Source organism: Diadema antillarum, unplaced genomic scaffold (assembly GCF_040938485.1).
Source record: "Diadema antillarum isolate AM-2024a unplaced genomic scaffold, OU_Dant_1.0 scf00000075, whole genome shotgun sequence".
Lineage (NCBI taxonomy): Eukaryota > Metazoa > Echinodermata > Echinoidea > Diadematoida > Diadematidae > Diadema > Diadema antillarum.
The window spans coordinates 728962-748439 of record NW_027270964.1 but is presented as its reverse complement, the minus strand read 5'-3'; the positions used below and the strand labels follow the sequence as shown (position 1 = coordinate 748439).

Below are 19478 nucleotides of genomic sequence, written 5' to 3'. Positions count from 1 at the left end.
CATGATCCGCAACACCTGCTCCGACCCACATCTTTTCATTTCCATCAGGGATATCGGTTGCTTGTCAGAAGTCTTAAAAGATATGGAGTGGAAATTGAAGAGTTTTATCTTCACAGCACTTCGGTATCTACTTTGTAAATGTGCAGAACAATCAAGCATTATCAGGCCCAGTACAGATCCTAGTAATTACAAGTGAAAGTGTCAGTAGAACCTTAAGTTTCAAAAGCAGAAACTCCGTCAACACTGATATACACAACTTTTTTCATTGCTCCTATATCATATTATTTTTTTTTTTGGGGGGGTTGGGATTTGTGTGTGTGTGTGTGTGTATGTGTTGGTGAAAACTTTGTTCCATCGCAAAGTCGGAACAAAATGATCCAAGGAGGGATTTCATCTGACAACCAGTAATGTGTCTCTCACTTAAACCCAGAATCTGACGTAATGTGTGTCTTGCTAGTCATGTGAACAACGCGGCTGTTTATGTCACCGCCGCCTCTGTACCCTAATTGAAGATCCTAAAACACCTCTCAAGAGATGCAGGGGCATGATCCCACAACTTGCCGAAACCCGACCCTACACCTGAGGAAAAAAAAAAAGAGAGAGAAAAGGAACACATTGCCAACTGCGCCCTCGCTGTACGTCGTCGGTGATTGGAAAACGTGGAGTTTTGCAAGCGTAATTGCGTGTGAATGTCGTCATAGCCGCGGAGGTGTCGCCTGTCAATAAGGCCGCAGTGTTATGCCATGATCTAATGTGACACGACCGAAACTCTTGTGAGAAGAAACAGCCCCACGCACCGCCCCGCCTGCTAAACTTTCTGGGGCGTGCATGTGAAACTCGGCGAGCAGGTTCCTCAAATCGACGCATCCCTTCTGTGCACTAAAAAGCTATCTTTGTGTCACACTCTCACCCCTATCCCCATGTCCTCCTTGCTGGCTGTCATACCAAGTAAGATATCAATGTGATATTTTGGAGCCATGGTTTTAAGAGGGTTAAAAGATAATTGCTCATGTATGAGCACCATAGTACTCTTGTATATAAGTCTTTGAAGTCTTTATAAGGCGAATTGTTTCATCTCAGCTTTTAATCCAACGTATTGAACCTTTGTGTGTTTTGTGGTGCCGATTGGCACAGAAAAACTTGTGGCATTGTATAGACTGTCCAAAGTCGCTGGCGCAGAGATATGTCTATGAAGTCTTCATAAGGAAAATTGTTTCATCTCGGCTTTTAATCCAACGTATTTAATCCTTAGTATGTTTTGTAGTGCTGATGGGTACAGAAAAACTCATGGCATTGTACACACTGCCCAAAGTCCCTGGCAGTGGAAGGGTCAAACTAACTTTGTGAATTCGTGCCACAGTCTGTTTGAACTAAATATGCTTTTAATACCAGTACACGTGTTAACTTGTGGTCGTCTACTTGGCACTAGAGAGCATCTTTGTATATGCTACTTTTATGTCTCTTTGTGAAGATGACTGAATTTTAACGTTGATAAATGATAGGCCTACCCTTTTGTGTGCTTTCAGTAGTTACGTTCAGACGACAAGCCTTAACCTTGAGGTTAGGAAGCCTCGAGGTTAAGCTTGTAGCTAGGGACCGTGAAGACGCACTCGTAGTTAGCTAACCTCGGGGTTAGCTCGATGTTAAGAGCCACGAGAAATCTTATGGTTAGTGCTCTAACCACGAGCTGCAAGGGGGGGGGGGGTCCCCACTCGTAGTTAAGCACCGTGTGGACATGAAAATCAACGCACTCAAAGGGGCAGGAATTTAACCTCGAGGTTTCGTAACCTCGAGGTTAAGATTCGTCGTGTGGACGCACATCGAGGTTAGGGGGCAAGAGCTTAACCTCGAGGTTAGGGCTTGTCGTCTAAACGTAACTTGTGATGCATACTTCGTCCAAGGTATCTGGCACAAAAAGGCTTCAAAGAAATCACATATATTCTGTAATTGACCCCCCTTAAAGTTTGTGCATCCCTTTTGCAATCCTAAAAATGAGATTCCTTTCATAAGCTGGTATGTTGTTGACATGAATGATTTAGACCTTTCCTCAGAATGATAACAAATGGAAACTTTTATTTTTGTGCTGGAGGGGCAAATAATACTTTGGATTTCCACTGTATTTATTCAGATACCCCTTCCCTCTCCCCCCCCCCAAAAAAAAAAAAAATCCCACTAAAACAACAACCCTTATTCTTGGTACAAAAGGAGAGTGTATTCTCAAATGACACGGAGTTTGATAGTTTTTCATTTCTATTTTAAGAACTCTGAGGTGTATCTACAGTAACATTTCATACACAATGTTGGGAGACATAACAGAACTTCAACCGTGCAGAATTTTGTGTGAAGTTTGCAAAAGGGATATGTATACAACTTTAAAGGATTAACTATGATATATAGTCTGTATTTATTAATACTGCCCAACTGTGAGATACGTTGTATATGTGTTTGTCTGGGTGTTGGTTGTGAATGACATATGTTGTGGATATGATGATTTACCTATGTACTCTTTTCCATGAGAAGTTTTTAAGCAAGGAGAGTTGACCTTTGCCCTCTCAGTCAGGCTTTTGCAATGCTATTGTCTCAAGAAAATCATACATACCATATGTTTTTTCTGGATTGTTTTTATTTGTTTGTTTGTTTTGCAGTTGTTCTTTTTATTTGGTTTTTGCCTGATTGCAAAACATGGAATGTGTTCAAAGCAAGGGTCAGTAGACATTGTGTGGTATATGGCAAACTTTAGGGGCCGCACATGTGCCGGAGGAATTGATTTTTCAGATTCATTGATCACATTAGAGGAAGTTACTGTTACGTTCGGAATAGAATTTTGCACAGGAAGATGAACATCCGGCATCACTTCCTGTGCGTTTCGGCAACCCGTCGACCGTGGCTTTGGGTGGCAGTGGTAGGTGTAAATCCTGTGAAAGTTTGGCACGTTTTTCTTCTGTGTGGGGGCTTTGCGTGTTTCCGGCTTGTGGCGCAGCATATGTTTATTGCATCACAGGGCGTTAAATGATCACTATGGAAATAAAGCTCTTCAGGGCACTGAAAAAAAAAAAGAGCTTGGTGAGAGATTTTTAGCACTGGTATTAAAGCTTTTTATTCTTCCTACTGTAATATTTATGCAGCAGGCTGGCATGTTATCTGGTAAATCTTGTGTGCTGTGCCATACAATTATGTATATTCTGATGTAGAATTACTTGGGGTTGGGTTTTTTTTCCCCTGTATCCTCAAATCTCTGTTTTCAGAAAACCACTAAGCAACTAGATCTCAGTGGATTGGAGTTAATCCGGTGCGGTTGTTCATGGTTAGACGTTTCTGCTCATTGTTTGGATACCAGGCTTTTCTTTTTGCACGAAGAGGCTTTTGTGTTCTTCAGTCCCGTGTAATCGGATCCCCCCCCCCCCAATATATAATCTTGATGCGAAAGTGAGTAGAAAGTATCTGGAGGATCATGTGCACTGTTGCCCGTGGCAACAAGAGATGACGTAGTTTCGAGTGTAATCGAAACTGTCTTTAACCAAGTGTACCTGTGTAATTGGTTACATCTAGTGCAATTTAAGTGCCATTCACCTTTTCCTGTGAAGTTTGTAAACCAGCAGAACTAATAGTGATTTGTTCGTACTGAGCTAATCAAGGACTTGTAGATTAAAAACAAAAACAAAAACATTTTTTTTACAAATGGCAGTGCCGGCAACCCAAGCATTTTCTTCCATGCTTCATTATGCCATATACGAGCCATGGATTACAAGTCTCAACCACTTCTCTCTGAAATTTGAGTGGTGATGAAAGAAAGAATTGAAAGACGAAAGAAATGTCTTGCGCTACGATAACTTGTTTGCCAGGAAGTTGCGGGCCTGTCTCAGTGACATCTCGGTAACGTCTCCACATCATCGACGATAGATCGCCATCAGGGTCTCCATAAGGTTGCGTAGACGTCTCAGAGATGTTGTGGATAAAATTAGTCTTCTGGACGTGGCCATAGCAATAGAAACATCACAGAGATCAGCTGGACACTGAAAAAAGTCTCTAACAAATCGAACATGTTCCATTCTCCCTCGACTGCCCGGAGACCCAGCTGGCCTTCGGGATATGTCGCAGAGACGTCGCTGAGACGTCTCCGCAATCAGTGAGACTTGAGTCGCCACCCGGTCACAGCTTCGTCTCCAAGCTAATGAGGATACCCACATAACAGAAATGTGGCAATAGTGATAGAGTACACTGTGCAGTGTTGTCGACTGAGAAACGGGAGGAGCAAATCTTGCGTATATGATATATAGTCCTGAATTATGCATTGCGATTCCTCGGGGCAGTAATATGGCAGATGACATGGCAGAAACAGCAATATTTATTGGAGATTTTATTATACTTCTGCTCTGAAAGATACAAATGCATTATCTGTGCATCAATTTCTATTTCTGTTTGTTTGTTGTTTGTTTGTGTGGGGTTGTTGTTGTTTTTTTTTTTGGGGGGGGGGGGGGAGGGATATATATTCACAAAGAGAAATGAGATTGTAAAACTTGCCATGTAGTTAACTAGTCCGTGGCTCCATGTACATGCATTTTTCATTACAGTCAGAATAATCTCGCGATGAAATATTTGAGAGATGGTTTGTAGATTGTAGCTCTTGCAGGCTTTCATTAACATTCAACATTTTGGTAGGCTTTTTCCATCATGGAATATGATTGTAAAATGAGGGATAAGTTTGGGGTTTTGAAATACCTTGAAGCAACATATGGAACAAACACTTGTTTGGTGCTGTTTTTTTACCCTTGGTGGTAGTGAAAGACGATTACTTTTTTAATTAAACTCACGATATATTTGCAAGTGTGACTGACATCATTGTTTCACAAAAATGCGGTAAGCATTCAAAATTCTGAGAGATTCGTATTCTTGACCTGACTTTGATAGAAACTCCTGCCATCATATTCTTGCGCAGTTTCATTCTATCTTTGACAGCACCCAAGTAAAGAGTTGTGTTGTGCTTCAGCTACAAGGAAATCAAAAATCAGACGATGCATCTAAGATACATGTAGCCTCTGTGGTCTTACAACTGTCATACCAGTTTTTTCAAGGCCTACATGAAATCTAACATATGTAAACATCTTCAAGTAACAAATTGCATTGCATTTCTTCATGAGTTAAATCACACACTCTGTCTCACCCTAACTCTAAAGACAATGATATCAAATATCTTTCTGAAAAATAAATGTATAATAAATTCTTGCTCAAAATATTTGGAAAATGATTACTTTATGCAGAACAAATCTGATCAGAGTAATTGAGTGTTCTTGTTGTTGCTGTTGTTGTTTTTCTTTTTTTTAACCAAAGGGTACAAAATGCACTATACTTTTAAATTTGTTTTATTGTCTCTTTGTTTTGTCTGGAAAGGTTTTTTTTTTCTTCGTTTTTTGTTGGAGGGGGAGGGTTTTCGACTTCCTTGCCTAGATCCTCAGTAGGTATATGAATATAGCCATTGTACCCCTGCTAGGTATGAGCATTTCAATGCTGTATTACAGCTAGACCAATGTACGTAGCAAGAACCATTTTTTATCCTCCACTACCCCCCCCCCCAAAAAAAAAGCTCAACCAGAAAGGAGAAGAAGATGATGAAGAAAGTTATCTTGTATTGTTCCTTGCACTGCAGGGGTGCAGGTGTCTGCAGAAAGAGGCCTGTACGTAAACACGCATTAATGGACAGTAGTTCTTTTGTATTTAACTAAGCATAAGAAGAAAAAAAAAGGAAAGATATAAGCATAGAGGGAGGAAGAGAGAAAGGGGAAGAGAGATGTGAGTGTGTGAGTGTCTCGCGTCAGCTATGGATAATTACCTCAGTCGTTGCAATATTCATTTTGGTGCTAATGGAGAAGTCGGCGGAGGTGGTGCCCCGACCTCCTCCCCTATGATCAGGTTCTGTTGTTTGGACAGCACAACCTTCTCTTGTTTGGGCTCGGGAAGTGGGGCTGATCGTAATACCGCCTGAATTCCATCTGAAAGCGAGAAGGGGGGGAAGAAAACAAAACCCCCGAGAAAGACGCTGAAAGACCAGGCAGACAAAAGCTCGTGTGATACTCTCTCGTAGGAAGCGGAGGATTTCGGGGACGATGCGTGGCATCTCTGTCTGTTGCTCTTAGCGCGCTTGACGAAGAAGATGCGGATAAGAGTAGAGGACAATTGAGGAAGAGGAAAAAGACACAAACAAGAGGCGAATCATTGCCTATCCCCAGGTTAATTTGCATGCAATATTTCACTATCCAGGCTTTTTTGCGGCATCTTGATTGTGCAGGCATCAGCAAAGCTAGTCTAGCCAGCAAGTAGTTCAGACTCGGTTTCCGCGAGATCATGGCAAATTTTTCTATTGCATGACCTTCCCTGTGCCGTTTGTTTCACCAGTGGACTAGTTGAGTCAAGCGATATAAAGAGGCCACAAAATTGGATGAGAGTAAGTTTTTTTTTTTTTTTAATGTTCAAACTTCAAATGAAACTTTGTTTTGTTTATACTTTGGGCCTGTATAAATTACAGTGGCAGAAAAATTAGGTTTGCACTCTGCTGTGTGCAGCCAAGATAAAGATGAGGTAATTCCCTGGTTTACAGTCTTTCAGTGTGTCTGAGGAGATCACAGTTTATCTTGCCCTCATCTTTCTCCTCCTCCTCTACCCTACCTCCATCTCCTCCTTCACCTCCTCTTCAGCTCCCCATCATTGTCCCCCCACCCCTCCCTGAGATGTCAGCTTACCGCTCCCATGCTTGTGAGCAGGGATAGGAATATTTTCCTCACCAGACATAAAACCTGGTCTCCATCGCCCCAGCCTACTCCACTCCACCGCCGCTGAGGCAGGCAGTTGGTTTTGTTGTTGTTCCCCAAACATTTCTCCCCCCCCCCCCCGTTACCTGGGAAACTGGTTTGCATCCATTGTTATGCAGGCAAGACCCTCGTTAGCTGCTCGTTTTGAGTTGACATCATGGGAAGGAATGTCCAAAGACTATTTCCTGTTTGTGTTTCAGTTTCACTTGTCTTTCTCTCATTGCATTTTCTGTCGTCTCCCCACCCCCCCCCCCTTATCTCGTTTGAATGCTTGCTGACATTTGCTCTGCGATTGACTGAAACCTAATCCCCCCCTTCAATATCTATCTCTCTTATCATACCGACTGAACTCACATTAATAAAGATATCTGAGTTCAAGAGCTACGGGGAGTTGTTTTCTTCCTGCTTGAGAAAGACACACAACTGTGGCAGACCATGTGCTGGAGATCCAAGGGATATGAGTGACAATCGTTTGCGACTCGGATGTCTGGGCCAGTGACCACCGATTTCAACACATGCCAGTAGAAATTGTGCAAGGCAGGCTTCACGGAAATGATGCAATATGGAATTCCTATTCTCCCGTGCGGTACGTGACGCGGCCATTGTGACGCCGGCCGTAGAGTTGTATGTGCTAGCGGGAATTGAAAGTGCGACAAGCATGGATTTGATTGACCGTGCTGTGCTCTGGTCCACTGGAATGCGAGTCTTTTGATAGTGAATAGATCAGGAATGTTTATACTGTCTGTGCATTTTAAGTGATCACTTTGAAGTAGATACCAATCAGTCATAGCTGGTATTTAGAGAGCATCTAAAATTCTCCTGGAAAAAAAAAGATATATGCCCAATCCTCCCCACCCCTCCCCTTACACCTGCTCATTAAGCCCATATGCCCAAAGACTTGAACCTCCCCTTAGCACTAACCAATCACGGATCCTCATCCACATCTTCTTCCAGGAGCTATCCATCTGTTCTTGGAATTGAATGTCACACATACCAATGGTATGATAGGTAATATTTTACTGCATTCAGAAGGTGTTCTCCTGTAATATACGTCTGCTAGAATTTCCTTGGATCATACCAGCATTCGTGTTAAGCCTGGCAGTGCGTGTGTGATATAAAATGTCATATAGCTCCATGCATTCACTCACACACACACACAAACAAATTAACATCTACACAAACATATTGTGTGTCTGTCTATACATAAACACACACACGCACAAGCACACGCAGAAACACGCACAGGATTGAGGTCACAATAGCACATTGGTGTTTTACAGTTTTCTGTTTCTCTCTGTGCCAGTTTGTGATTTATATTTCCATGGTATATGCCCTGTCCGCATGGTTGAGCTTTTACAATAATTTAATTGGCCCAGTGCCACCCATTGGAATCTCGTGTGGTTTTGACACCCCCAGCTCTGGAGAGCAAGGCCACAAACTCTTTGCGAGATTGCTTGCCCAGTTGAATCGGGCCGCTCACTCGCAGTGGTCACTGGCACACTGATGTCACAGCACGTCACGAGGCGGTTCTACCTCCTGCCGTGAACCGTGTCGATGATTAAAAAAAAAAAAAGAGGAAGTATATTCTGGTCCCTTTCTCTTTTCTTCCTCCCCAACCCCCCCCCCCACCATCAATTTCCTTCAGCCTACACTTTTGCTGTCACCCTCTCTGTTAGTATTAGCAAGGGCATGATTAGTGAACACATGTAAGGTACCTCCCCCTCCGCTACAGAGCATAGGTATATAGGCCAGGTGAATGCTGGTATTCTAAGTTGCCGTCGTCGTCGTGGAAAGAAAAAAGGCTGTGCGGGAGCATTTTATTATTCTGGGTTGCTTGGGTTGTTTTATGGGTTGTTGTGTTGTGTATTTTTTTTTTCCTCCTCGCCCCGAACCTAATATCCAGGATGCAGGCAGCCGTAGTAGCTCACTGTAAGCTCACACGGCAAGGTAAACACAAATTAGCGCTACCGATTGAACGGATGAAGGGACCTGCAACGCGGTGATACTTGTCGTGCCTCGATGCTTCGCTCTCTCCCTGGATCCCTCCCTCTCTTTCTCTATTTGCCTCCTTTTTATTTTTTGGCCTCATACTTTTTTTTTTCTTTCTTTGGCTGGACAGTTAGCATTGTCTACCACCTTGACTTGGCCTTAAACTGACGGAGCCCTGTTCTGAGAGGCAAGTGATGTGTGCCGTGCCCACACTGTGGATAACGGAGTCACTGGGAGATTAATTGCCGGTGGAAGTGAGGCGATTTCATTGATGTGTTTGTTCTGTGAATGCGACAACAACACAAGAGAATACAGCCACCCCAGCCAGCTATAGCCTGCAGTACCTCGGATGCCATGTAACTCGTGTCGGATATATATATATGTGTGTGCGTGAACTCTGCTCGTCCAAGGTCGGATCCACCGAGTGGTGAGCTGTCACGATGGCAAAAATGGACAAGGCGTCAAAATTGGAATTACAGCAGGCTATTATGAGGGCCCGGTTCAAACCCCTGTAAGTTCCTCATGCATCTCATACTCTGTATTCACCAGTATGTTCAGAGTAAAGGAAAAAGGAGACATCTTGTATAATATCCGCTTTTACATTAGGAACAATCAATGTGTTCGTTGTAACATTTTGCCTATATGCGTTCGTTGTAACATTTTGCCTATATGCGTCCATAGATGTACATAGTTATGCTGTATGTGCCATAAATTTTGTCAAGTTGTTATTTTTGCAAACTTCATGAATTGGGCGCTACTGTATAAGACGAGAAATTTTTCCATGCATTAATTTTTCGTGAATTTTGCAAGGAGCCGAGATTTGCGTAATCAAAATGCACACGAAAGGTCTTGTCTACATGATATGCATTGCATTTCAGTGGCAATTCACGAAAGTTTCACGCTGCAGAAAAGGTCGTTGGCCCCAATTTGCAAAATCTTATGCCACAAATATTTCTTGTTTTACAGTACATTGTGATGTTAACAACACATTAATAGGGATTATACAGACCTAACTTCAGATTTCTAACATTTTTTGGTGAGATAATGAGAAACTTTTTATGAAATATGAAAGAGCATGTAATTTTAAGAGAAATTCAGCATTTATTTGATGAAAATTGGTTTTGAAATGGCTGAGATATCAAGAAAAGAGCGATCCTGATAAAAGTTGGGACCCAGCTTTTATTATGATCGCTTTGTTTTACTTTGTTTTTGGGTGCCTCAGCCATACCAAAACCGATTTTCATCAAATAAACTTTGAATTGCTCCGAGAATGGTATCCTCTGTCTATTTCATAAGTGGTTTCCTGGAATCTCAAAAAATGTTAAAAGCCAAATTCTCATCTCCACCATTACTAAACTATCCCTTTAAAGACATTTAATATCAAGTCTCTATTAAAGACATCATTAAATATCAACTCTGATCTCAACATGAATGTGGCTCACACATGTACATTTCTCTGTTCATTATTACTTTATGATCGCAAATTCTCTGGAGATCCTGATTCGCAAAAAAAAAAAAATTGACTCGCCAAATATGTGGCGTATACAGTAACTTATCAAGCTGTATCATTGCCATGTCATTTGATGGTGAGGAGGGCATTTAATAGCTGTGTGGTTATTTGCCACTGACACAGGGTTTACCTCTCTCAGATTAATTGTTACGATCCTGGTAAACACCCATACTGAAAAAAAAAGTTTTAGCCAGAAACAGAAATAATGCCAGATGGAATAAGCAAGTAGAAATCTTGTGGGAGGAATGAATTGAACTTGAATTCTCAACCCATCCTTGTGTGCTAAATCGTGTATCGTACACAGAAGTAGGCTTTTGTAGATGTGGATGTAATGTAGGACTCAGCTAAAGAGATGGCCTCGTTTTTTTACATAATTTCAGTTCACTAGTCAAAAACAAGAAAACAGATTATATTTGCAGCACTACCATTAGCGGCATTCACACTGATGCAAATTCAGAGAAGACAAATGTCAAGATTTGCATTGTGATCTATACCGTAATATATTTGCCAGTGTGGACATGAGAATCTCACTAAATAGCACACTCAGCGTCGCAATCAGCATTACGATCCAAATCTGTGCAAAATTATCTCGATTATTTGAGAAATAGCGCTGTAATGTGCACCATGCATGTCGAGTGTGTGAACGCTGAAGCAAATAATCTCGAGATTTGTTTGTTCCATCATGCAAAACATACATCAGAGTAGAACACAAACACAGGGGCAAGGGCCACCATTTCCGTAGATTTCGTACATGCTCTCTTTAGTTGACATATCAAGATCAGCAGACTGTTTCTCTACATCTGATTGGGCACAGAACATCTTGTTATTTGGATCCTGCTACTTTGACTATGTGAATTACTCTAACACTTTAGTCCCATATGGAGGAGATTTTTTGCAAGTGTTCACATGCTTAGCAATAGCGTGAAATGACACCTTTGATTTCGTATGTGCATATGTTTCGAGTTTGTGTGTTTTAAAAGACAATTCCTTTTATGAAATGAATGCTATGAAATAGCATGTATCAGGATCACAGCCTGAATTGTGGTAAATGATATGACATGGTAGGCCTGTGCTCCAGCTTTGCACAAACCATGCATTTAGGATTACAAACACACAAACAGAATTGTTTTAGCTGTAAACAAACTACTGCAAGGCCAACACATAACAAACAATATCCTTGTCGATTAACAAGAATAATTTCTGTTTCTGATTGCCCTATGTACATTTCCTTGATGATCGCATTGTTAATTGTGTTCTGAGGAAACCGAAGGAAACTAAAGAAGCTGTTTGTATCAAACCGATACCGTAGCTCAATAGATGTTAACTTCTCAAAATGGCAGCCTACAGTAACCCTGTCTTCCTTAGATATTCACTTTCCCCTCAACCAGCAGGATATCACCTCTAGTGATCCGAAATGCCTATGTGAGCATCACAGCACGGGATGAGTGTTTGAGGATCGCCCATTACCGCATGGTAGCCCAGCATCGCAAGCGTCGTACAGTCCAAAGTGTATGAGATGATCTTTTCAGGAGGGGGCCCCCGCATGTTGAAAAAGAGATGTCATCTGGCCCGAAACCATCTGCCGACCACGCCACCGTCTCAATTTGTCTGAATCATTTCTCCTCCGTGAGGACGTGCATGAATGCACATTTGACCACTGAAGTCAACATACTCTATGTGCAATTACTTTCTCACCCTTCCTCTCTCTCTTTCTCTCTCACACACACACACACACACACCCACACACACACACACACACACACACATACACATACTAGACAGTCGCTGTGATAAGATTTGGATATTGGTGGGCCGTGATAGAACCTTGCCCAAGTATACAGATTGTAACAGCTGAGAACATGTAAATGAAGCAAAAACATAACACTCAAATCCAAGATCAGCAAAGACAGAAAACAGTAATACTATTTCCGCACTGTATGCAGCAAATTGGAGCAATAAACATATTATACACGTGTAGCCGTAGATTTGTGACTATTAATACCAGTGGTGAAAAAAATACCCCCCTAAAAAAAAAATAAATAAATAAAAATAAATAAATAAATAGATGAAAAAGATATTTAGAAAATAAGAGAATAAAATTGTGATCCCAAGGGTCACTGTCAAATGAATATCTTCTCTTTTGTTAACCATAATGTTTTGGAAAAGAAGGTTCTTTAATTTCAGTCATAAACAACATGATCATTTGGAAGAAGCATTTAAAAGAAAATATTGATTTGTAAAGTCATGCCAAATTTGGCATATTAATTGTCAACAATGTTGGGTACTGATGGCCATCAATTTGAATGTAGGGTACATTGCACAACTGTACAGTCTTATTTTATTTGTGGCTTTCTGTCTCGTAAGGTTTTATAGTCATATCGGCGTACATAGATTGACTTTTGTTGATGTAGAATGTACCAGTGCCTGCCTCTCATTTAAGTGTAGGTGGTTTTCCATGACTCGGCACCGATGTGCATATCCAATGCCCATATCCAATGCCATCGTGCCTGGTGGTAGGCAGCCAGGAATATCGACAGAAATGGACTCCGTCAGCCGAGCGACGGAAATAGGCTCCCCAGCGCAGCTGGTCCTTCCATCTCGCTCACCGGATCACTCGGATGTTCCCAAAATGGCGTGCGACAAACGTAATTCTCGTGCCATTAGGACATGTCAAACATGTTTGATAGTGAGGGGAACATCAATGTAGCAGAATGCATTTTGTTAGCCAGATCGGGGGGGGGGGGGGGGGGGGGGATATGCGAGATAAGTCTTTAATGTCAGCAGCAGCGTTCTAACATCTCAGAATAGCATGTATACATAGATTATATGCCTTGCTTTTCTTCACGATCCTTTTCCTTCTCTCATACAAGCATGATGGGCCTTATTGATGTCGTTTGCTGACTATTACAGATGACCTTGGACGAAACTGTCAGGGGGCGCTCTTATTCACTCAATTACAGCATGACGGTCGGCACATTTCAAATTAAGCGAGTGAGGGATGGAAAGTCGCTCAAACGCTTTTTAGAAAATTTGGCAAATTACACGTTGATTATGCATGGTAGAGTGTGGAAAGTGCATCAGCATGCAGGAGCATTTGTGGAATGTAATCTAAGCACTTGTGCGGAAATAACAGCATAATTTCAGACATGTTGCTGGAAACAGTACATATAAAGATATTCACACATTCAGCTGCAATCAAAGCAAAGGCAGGGAAGTTATGTACTCTTGTAAGGAAAGAAAACTTGCTCTATCCTTTATAGCAAAGTGTAGATAGTAGGCAATACTTGTAAATGAACTTCGAACTGGTTGACTTTTTTTTTCTTCTTCCCTAGGCTAGATTCGTGTAGTACATGTTTTTATTTTCAGATGTGTTGAGGATTTTAGTTCAGTGATGGGAAAAACAATGTCTACTCTTGAATATTTGTAGATTTATTTTTGTAAATTAGCATAAGCAAAGCTTGTAAATTAGCATAAGCAAAGCTTCAGATACCTTTAAATTTGTCCGCTGTAACTCATGAATTGGGAGCAGTATTTATTCATATGAGTATGAACAAGTGTATTTTGACACTGCATTCAAAATATGGAAGTACACGTACGTATAACCTATTGAAACTGTGTACACTAGAATCAATGCTATCGTTCAGCAGTTTTGGGAGTGGTGTTGATTGAAATAAAGATCCCTTTTTTTTCTGTCACTCGTGCTGTGCATAACTTGCAATGATGTATTGAAAATTGTGTACATTCTTTCCCGCTACCCAGGTGTGACCTATTGTTTCAGCCAGTAGGGATGTGTGTATTTCTGGAAACAAAGAGCCAAACAAGAATTGAAATTCAGACAAAGGAATAGCTAGACTTGTTGAATGGAACAGCCATCTTTAGCTCTTTCTGTGCTGGGGACTTTGTACAGTGTTTGCTATGTTATACAGTATGTCCCAAAAAAAATTACAATCAAATTTTCGCATTGATAACAACCAAAATGATTAAACCGTCTAAATGCTACCTCAGGGTCTTAAAATATAACATCCTAGCTCTATTTTGCTGAAAACCCCATTCAATTTGGTTAAGCGGTCACAGAGAAATGTGGAATGTTGGAAAGCATGTCATGAGTCTGATTCTTCCAAGTTTAGCACTTTGATGCTTTTGTGTGTGAATACAGTAGACAGAACTTGGAGGGAAGAGATTCTTGACATCCTCTACAAAATTCATCATTTCTCTTTGACCAATGAAGCAAATCGAATGGGGTTTTCTGTAAGATATGGGCAATGAGTTATAGTTTCATACCCTGAATTTGTATTTGGATTGATTCCCTGTTTTTAAAGATATCATTGCGGAGGGTCCGTTGTAATTTTTTGGGGGACATATGGTGGAGTTGTGTGTGCCAACTGATACTTACAGCACACACTGGGTTAAAGGATACCCAGTGAATATGAGAATAGATAGATTGCACTTTAGCACAGAGATATGTAATGGGCATTCAAACAATGCACCAACTATTGGAAAGACATTAAGCGTTTTCACATCAGCCCGATAAAAATCCAAGCGCGAGATATTTTTCGCGATCGCAAATTAGCGCGCTATTTCATTTCCTATTCACATCAGCCCAAAGAGAATTAGCCCGAAATTTTTTCGAGCTTAATTCGACAGCTGAGCATGCGCAAACAGTGTCGGGTATACCAGTAGAGCGCATGCTTTCGGGTCACACACGCTAGGCATGATGGGATGCATCGCGCTAATTTCTTGAGGCGATTTCACATTATCAAGTAGCGCGCTGGTTCACTATGTTATCCTGCTATTTCAGAAATTTCCTGAGTTGGACTCGAGAAATTTCCTGAGTTGGACTCGAGAAATTTCCTCGATCAGAGCGATACAATTAGTGCGCTAATTTGTGTTCACATTATCAAATAGCGCACTATTTCGTGATCGGGTTTATATTTCCCAAGTCAGAAAATAGCGCGCTATTTCGAAAGATCGAGCTGATGTGAAAATGCCTAATGATGCATTGATTTTTATTTTTTTGTCTTTTTTACCATTTGCCCAGAAAACTATTTGCATTCCATTTGAGGGAAGTAAATATTTGTTACAAGTCAGCTGTGGGACACATGCTGTATATATAGCATTGGTATAATAGGGGTATCAGTTTTATTCAAGACCGATTCGTCAACACGCAATGTCATTTTTTTTTATGTTTGCAGTTTCTTACATGTATGAATGCTTTGCCTGTGGATGTTTATGTGCGTGTGTATGCATGTGTACATTGTATGCTTGTTTATTTTGTTATGTTATAATATCAGTTAACCCATTGAGGACAAGTCCCGAGTATACTCGGGCAAGCATCTATGGGAAATACATGTTGTAGCAAAATCAAACCATCCTCAACAGGTTAAGCTTTAATACTGTCTTGTGTAATTTGAATGGACATTTTTAAATACTGATGAAAGAAGGGTTTGTGTAGGAATTGAATGATGTCTCTACTTCCCACAAGATGTGCAATTTATTAACTATGTTGAACCGTTTCCATAGCACACATACATGTAAATGTCTGAGAAACACACTGAGATTGCATGAAGTGGTATGGAAGTTAAACTGAACACAGCAACGGCAAACATTGCATTAAAAGTGTCAGTAAAGCAGTGCAGAAGGCTTTGAAACTGTCCCCTAACCTGCCCAATAAAATGTCCGCCGAAGACAAACTATCTTAGCTGTGCATCCTGTGCAGTATACAATTTTGATCAAAAAACTGCCCAAGACTTTACCAATTTGGTCAGTGTGATTGAATATGTTGCAAGTGAACCTCAATAAATTCACTTTAAAATTATTTTGCAGATTTTGGTATTTCTATATACCCCAATACGCTAAACTTCCCAGTGACATATGATTTGTGTCCCATTTACTTTCCTATCAAGGGTGTGGTTTAGAAGGACCATAGTTTTGAGATAGTCAGCTTCAAATTGTTGATGCCTTCATTCAGGAATACAGGAGATTTTTTGAAACATTGAAACTAAATAAAATTGTAAAATGTTTCACCAACATCGATGAATTTTAAATTTCAAAACATTCTCGGACTCTGCACTGTGGACGGGGAAGCAGCTGACTCATCAAACTGTTCGATTTTGATGAAATATCAGATTCTTGTTTTTGGCCAAATCGTCTTTTGTTTTGCGGTTTTCTTGGCTGCAACTTTGCAAGAGTACTGTGGTGAATGGTCACATGATGTACATGTATGGCTGGTGTGGCGTGGCCCTTTCTTTCCTAACCAGGCCTGAGGGTTTCACTCGAAACTCAAGTATGTATACAGGCCATGCCTGTGGGTTGGATATATAGCCGGATCAACTGTGTGTACGCAATGTAAGCCTACTAGGCGGTTGCGGCCCACTTGCATTTCATGTCACGCTTGAGGGGGCCGCGCCGTGGTTCACGCCGCCGTTTGGAGACACATGGTGATTGACTACGTTGATTATCAAATCAGAACTCGCATGACATTTTCGGTCTCTGCGTGCATTCGAGGTTCCCCAGCGTGCTTCACCCTGCTATGTGTACACTCGTTTTGCCCCAAGCATAATACTTTCTGTTTTTTAGATGATTACAGTTCATGAGGGTGCCGAGTTGGCAAGGGTGAAGGGGGTGGGGGACGGAGGTAGCTCACTGAAAAATAAGAGCGGATCCTTACCTGGCAAAGAAGAAGACACTGCAAGGGTTATGGGGAAAGGGGATGTTATTGACATAGGAGGGCAACGTAAGGATTAGGGAGGGGTGATGGTGAAATCCAAGTGGTTACTTTGGGATTTGGATGGTTACATTTGGATTGGGATGGTGACCGTGGGGCATATGAAGTGGGATTACGGGTACGTTCCACAAAGATTGGAAGGGTGTCTGAGGGCTGTGGAGGGTAGGATGGCATGGGAACTGGGAGGGTTACTCAGGGAATTTAGAGGCGACTGATGGCTTTATAAGTAAGTGACACCGGAGTTTGAAGGGTACAATTAATTGTACCTTTGTACGGTTGGGGGAGGGGGATGACATAGAAATGACATCGATGGTGGGTGATGGTGTAATCATAGGGATAAAGAGGATGGTATAGGTGTTATTCAGAGGGTTGTGCAGAGATTTGTTGTGGGACATGGAAGAGTGGCATCAGAATTAATGAAAGATTATAGTGTCAGCTGAGAGCCAGAAGGGTAACACTGCGTTGTAAGATTTGAACATAAATGAAAACCAAGCGATCAATTTTCGTGAAATAAAAAGTTTATTTGATCAAAAGTGGGTAGATTTATAAGTATTGTTGCAAATGTGGGGTAAAATAGTGCCCTTATGGTTTAATTTCCTAGCATTTTACTAGAAGTGAAAATGATTTCAAATTGGCACCATGTAGAGGAGATTGAGCCTTTCAACATGATACCAATAACTCAATAACCCCCCCCCCCCCCACACACACACACACACACAAATGTGATTAAGCCCTTCTGGTCCCCATCCAACAACATATTATTCTAAGATCAAAGAACAAATAGTGAATATTCTGGTGTCTTATCCAAAATTAGGTATTTTGGGGGAAACAAAGCCCAAAAAAGAAAAAGAAAAAAAAAGGACTAGACCATATATCATAGGTAGATATGAATACAGGGAAGGTAACACAGTCATATCAAAGATGATTGCCTCTGAGTGAACAGTCTGTATCAAAAGTTTACAAGACCTTTGCACCTAAGTACCATCAGGCATTGTGCGCAGGCATGAGATGTGTTGGTATCTTATGTTTGTCTTGGTGGTGGGTATATAATATTCATTGATGCAGTATATGTATGTTCCATCATCATGAAGGCTTACAGGACAGAATGCATCGCAAGTCGCCAGGCCTTCGTAGAATGAAGGTCGGGGAAAGTCTTGGTGGGGGGGGGGGGGGGGGGGGCTGTGAGAAGAGGATCGAGTGTGATAAAAGGTTAAATAAACATAGATAGAAAGGGCACAGACAGCAAGAAGGGGTGGGGGGAGGGGGGTAAGGAGGGGGCAATGCTCAGCTTACGTTGTGATGAAGTAGACCGAGTGGTATGAATGTAGGCGGACAAATAAAGAGAGAGAGAGGGAGTGAGATAAAGTGATGGATGAACTTCTGAAGACTGCTAGATGTAATTTGGAATGGTGTGGCAGTGTCTCACCTTGTAGCCAGGTCCTCGCTGCCTCGATGTTTACATAGCATTACATGCAGCTCTCTCTTCATGTCATCACAAAAAAAAAAGTTGATGGATTTCAAGCAACCAGACTCACTCATAAACCTGTCTAGATGTGCGTATGCATTTTTGTCCTCCATTTTTATGTGATGCATCCTTGTGACTTAATGATGGCATGTTTGTTTGGTTTGTTTTTCCTGGAATAATTTAATGCATAACAGTTGTTAGCAGGAAACAGGCAGACATTTGTCTGTATGAAAACGTTAATGAGGAGATGTTAATAAAAGAGAGAGAGAGAGAGAGAGATAGATGTTGTAGAAAAGGAGAGGGAGGTAGAAAATAGACGGGATCATGTATACAATATGATTAAAAAATATATACACAATATGATTCAAAAATATATACACAATATGATTCAAAAACATATACGCAATATATTTCATATACACTATATTTCAAAAACACATAACTGTACACAGTATATTTCATATACACAATATTATGACGGCATGTTTGTTTGTTTTATTCCTGGAATAATTTAATACATAACAGTTGTTAGCAGGAAACAGGCAGACATTTGTCTGTATGAAAACATTAATGAGGAGATGTTAATGAAAGGGAGAGATAGATTTTGTAGAAAAGGAGAGGGAGGTAGAAAATACAGTAGATGGGATCCTATACTCAATATAATTTAAGAATATATATACACAATATAATTCAAAAACATATACGCAATACATGTCATGTACACAGTATATTTAAAAACATATACACAATATATTTCATATACACAATATAATTCAAAAACTCATTCAAAATATATTTTGTATACACAATATAGAGGAGGTACATTGTAGGATGTCATATCTATACAGGAATATATGAGGAGAGAAGGAGGGAAGACAGAAGGGTATAGTTGGTACGTGGCTTTGAAATAAAGATGAAAATAAGAAAAGAGAGAGGGAGATGCGGAGAGATGCATGGAACGAGAATGAATCATATATGCTAATGATG

At 40.9% G+C, this 19478-nt stretch overlaps 1 protein-coding gene across 4 annotated transcripts in view; it reads left to right on the top strand.

Annotated features, from left to right (window-relative positions):
• The window catches only part of LOC139717438 (3',5'-cyclic-AMP phosphodiesterase 4C-like), a 270777-nt gene that overhangs the window by 125066 nt on the left and 126233 nt on the right, over positions 1-19478 (top strand). The window contains exon 1 of one of the 4 annotated variants that reach the window (XM_071628943.1): positions 8477-9303. The exons of the other annotated variants lie outside the window; for them this stretch is intronic. Coding sequence (XP_071485044.1) covers positions 9233-9303 — 71 coding nt within the window. The 5' untranslated portion in view covers positions 8477-9232. Of the gene's footprint in view, positions 1-8476; positions 9304-19478 lie in introns of those variants that run through there. 4 annotated transcript variants of the gene reach the window in all.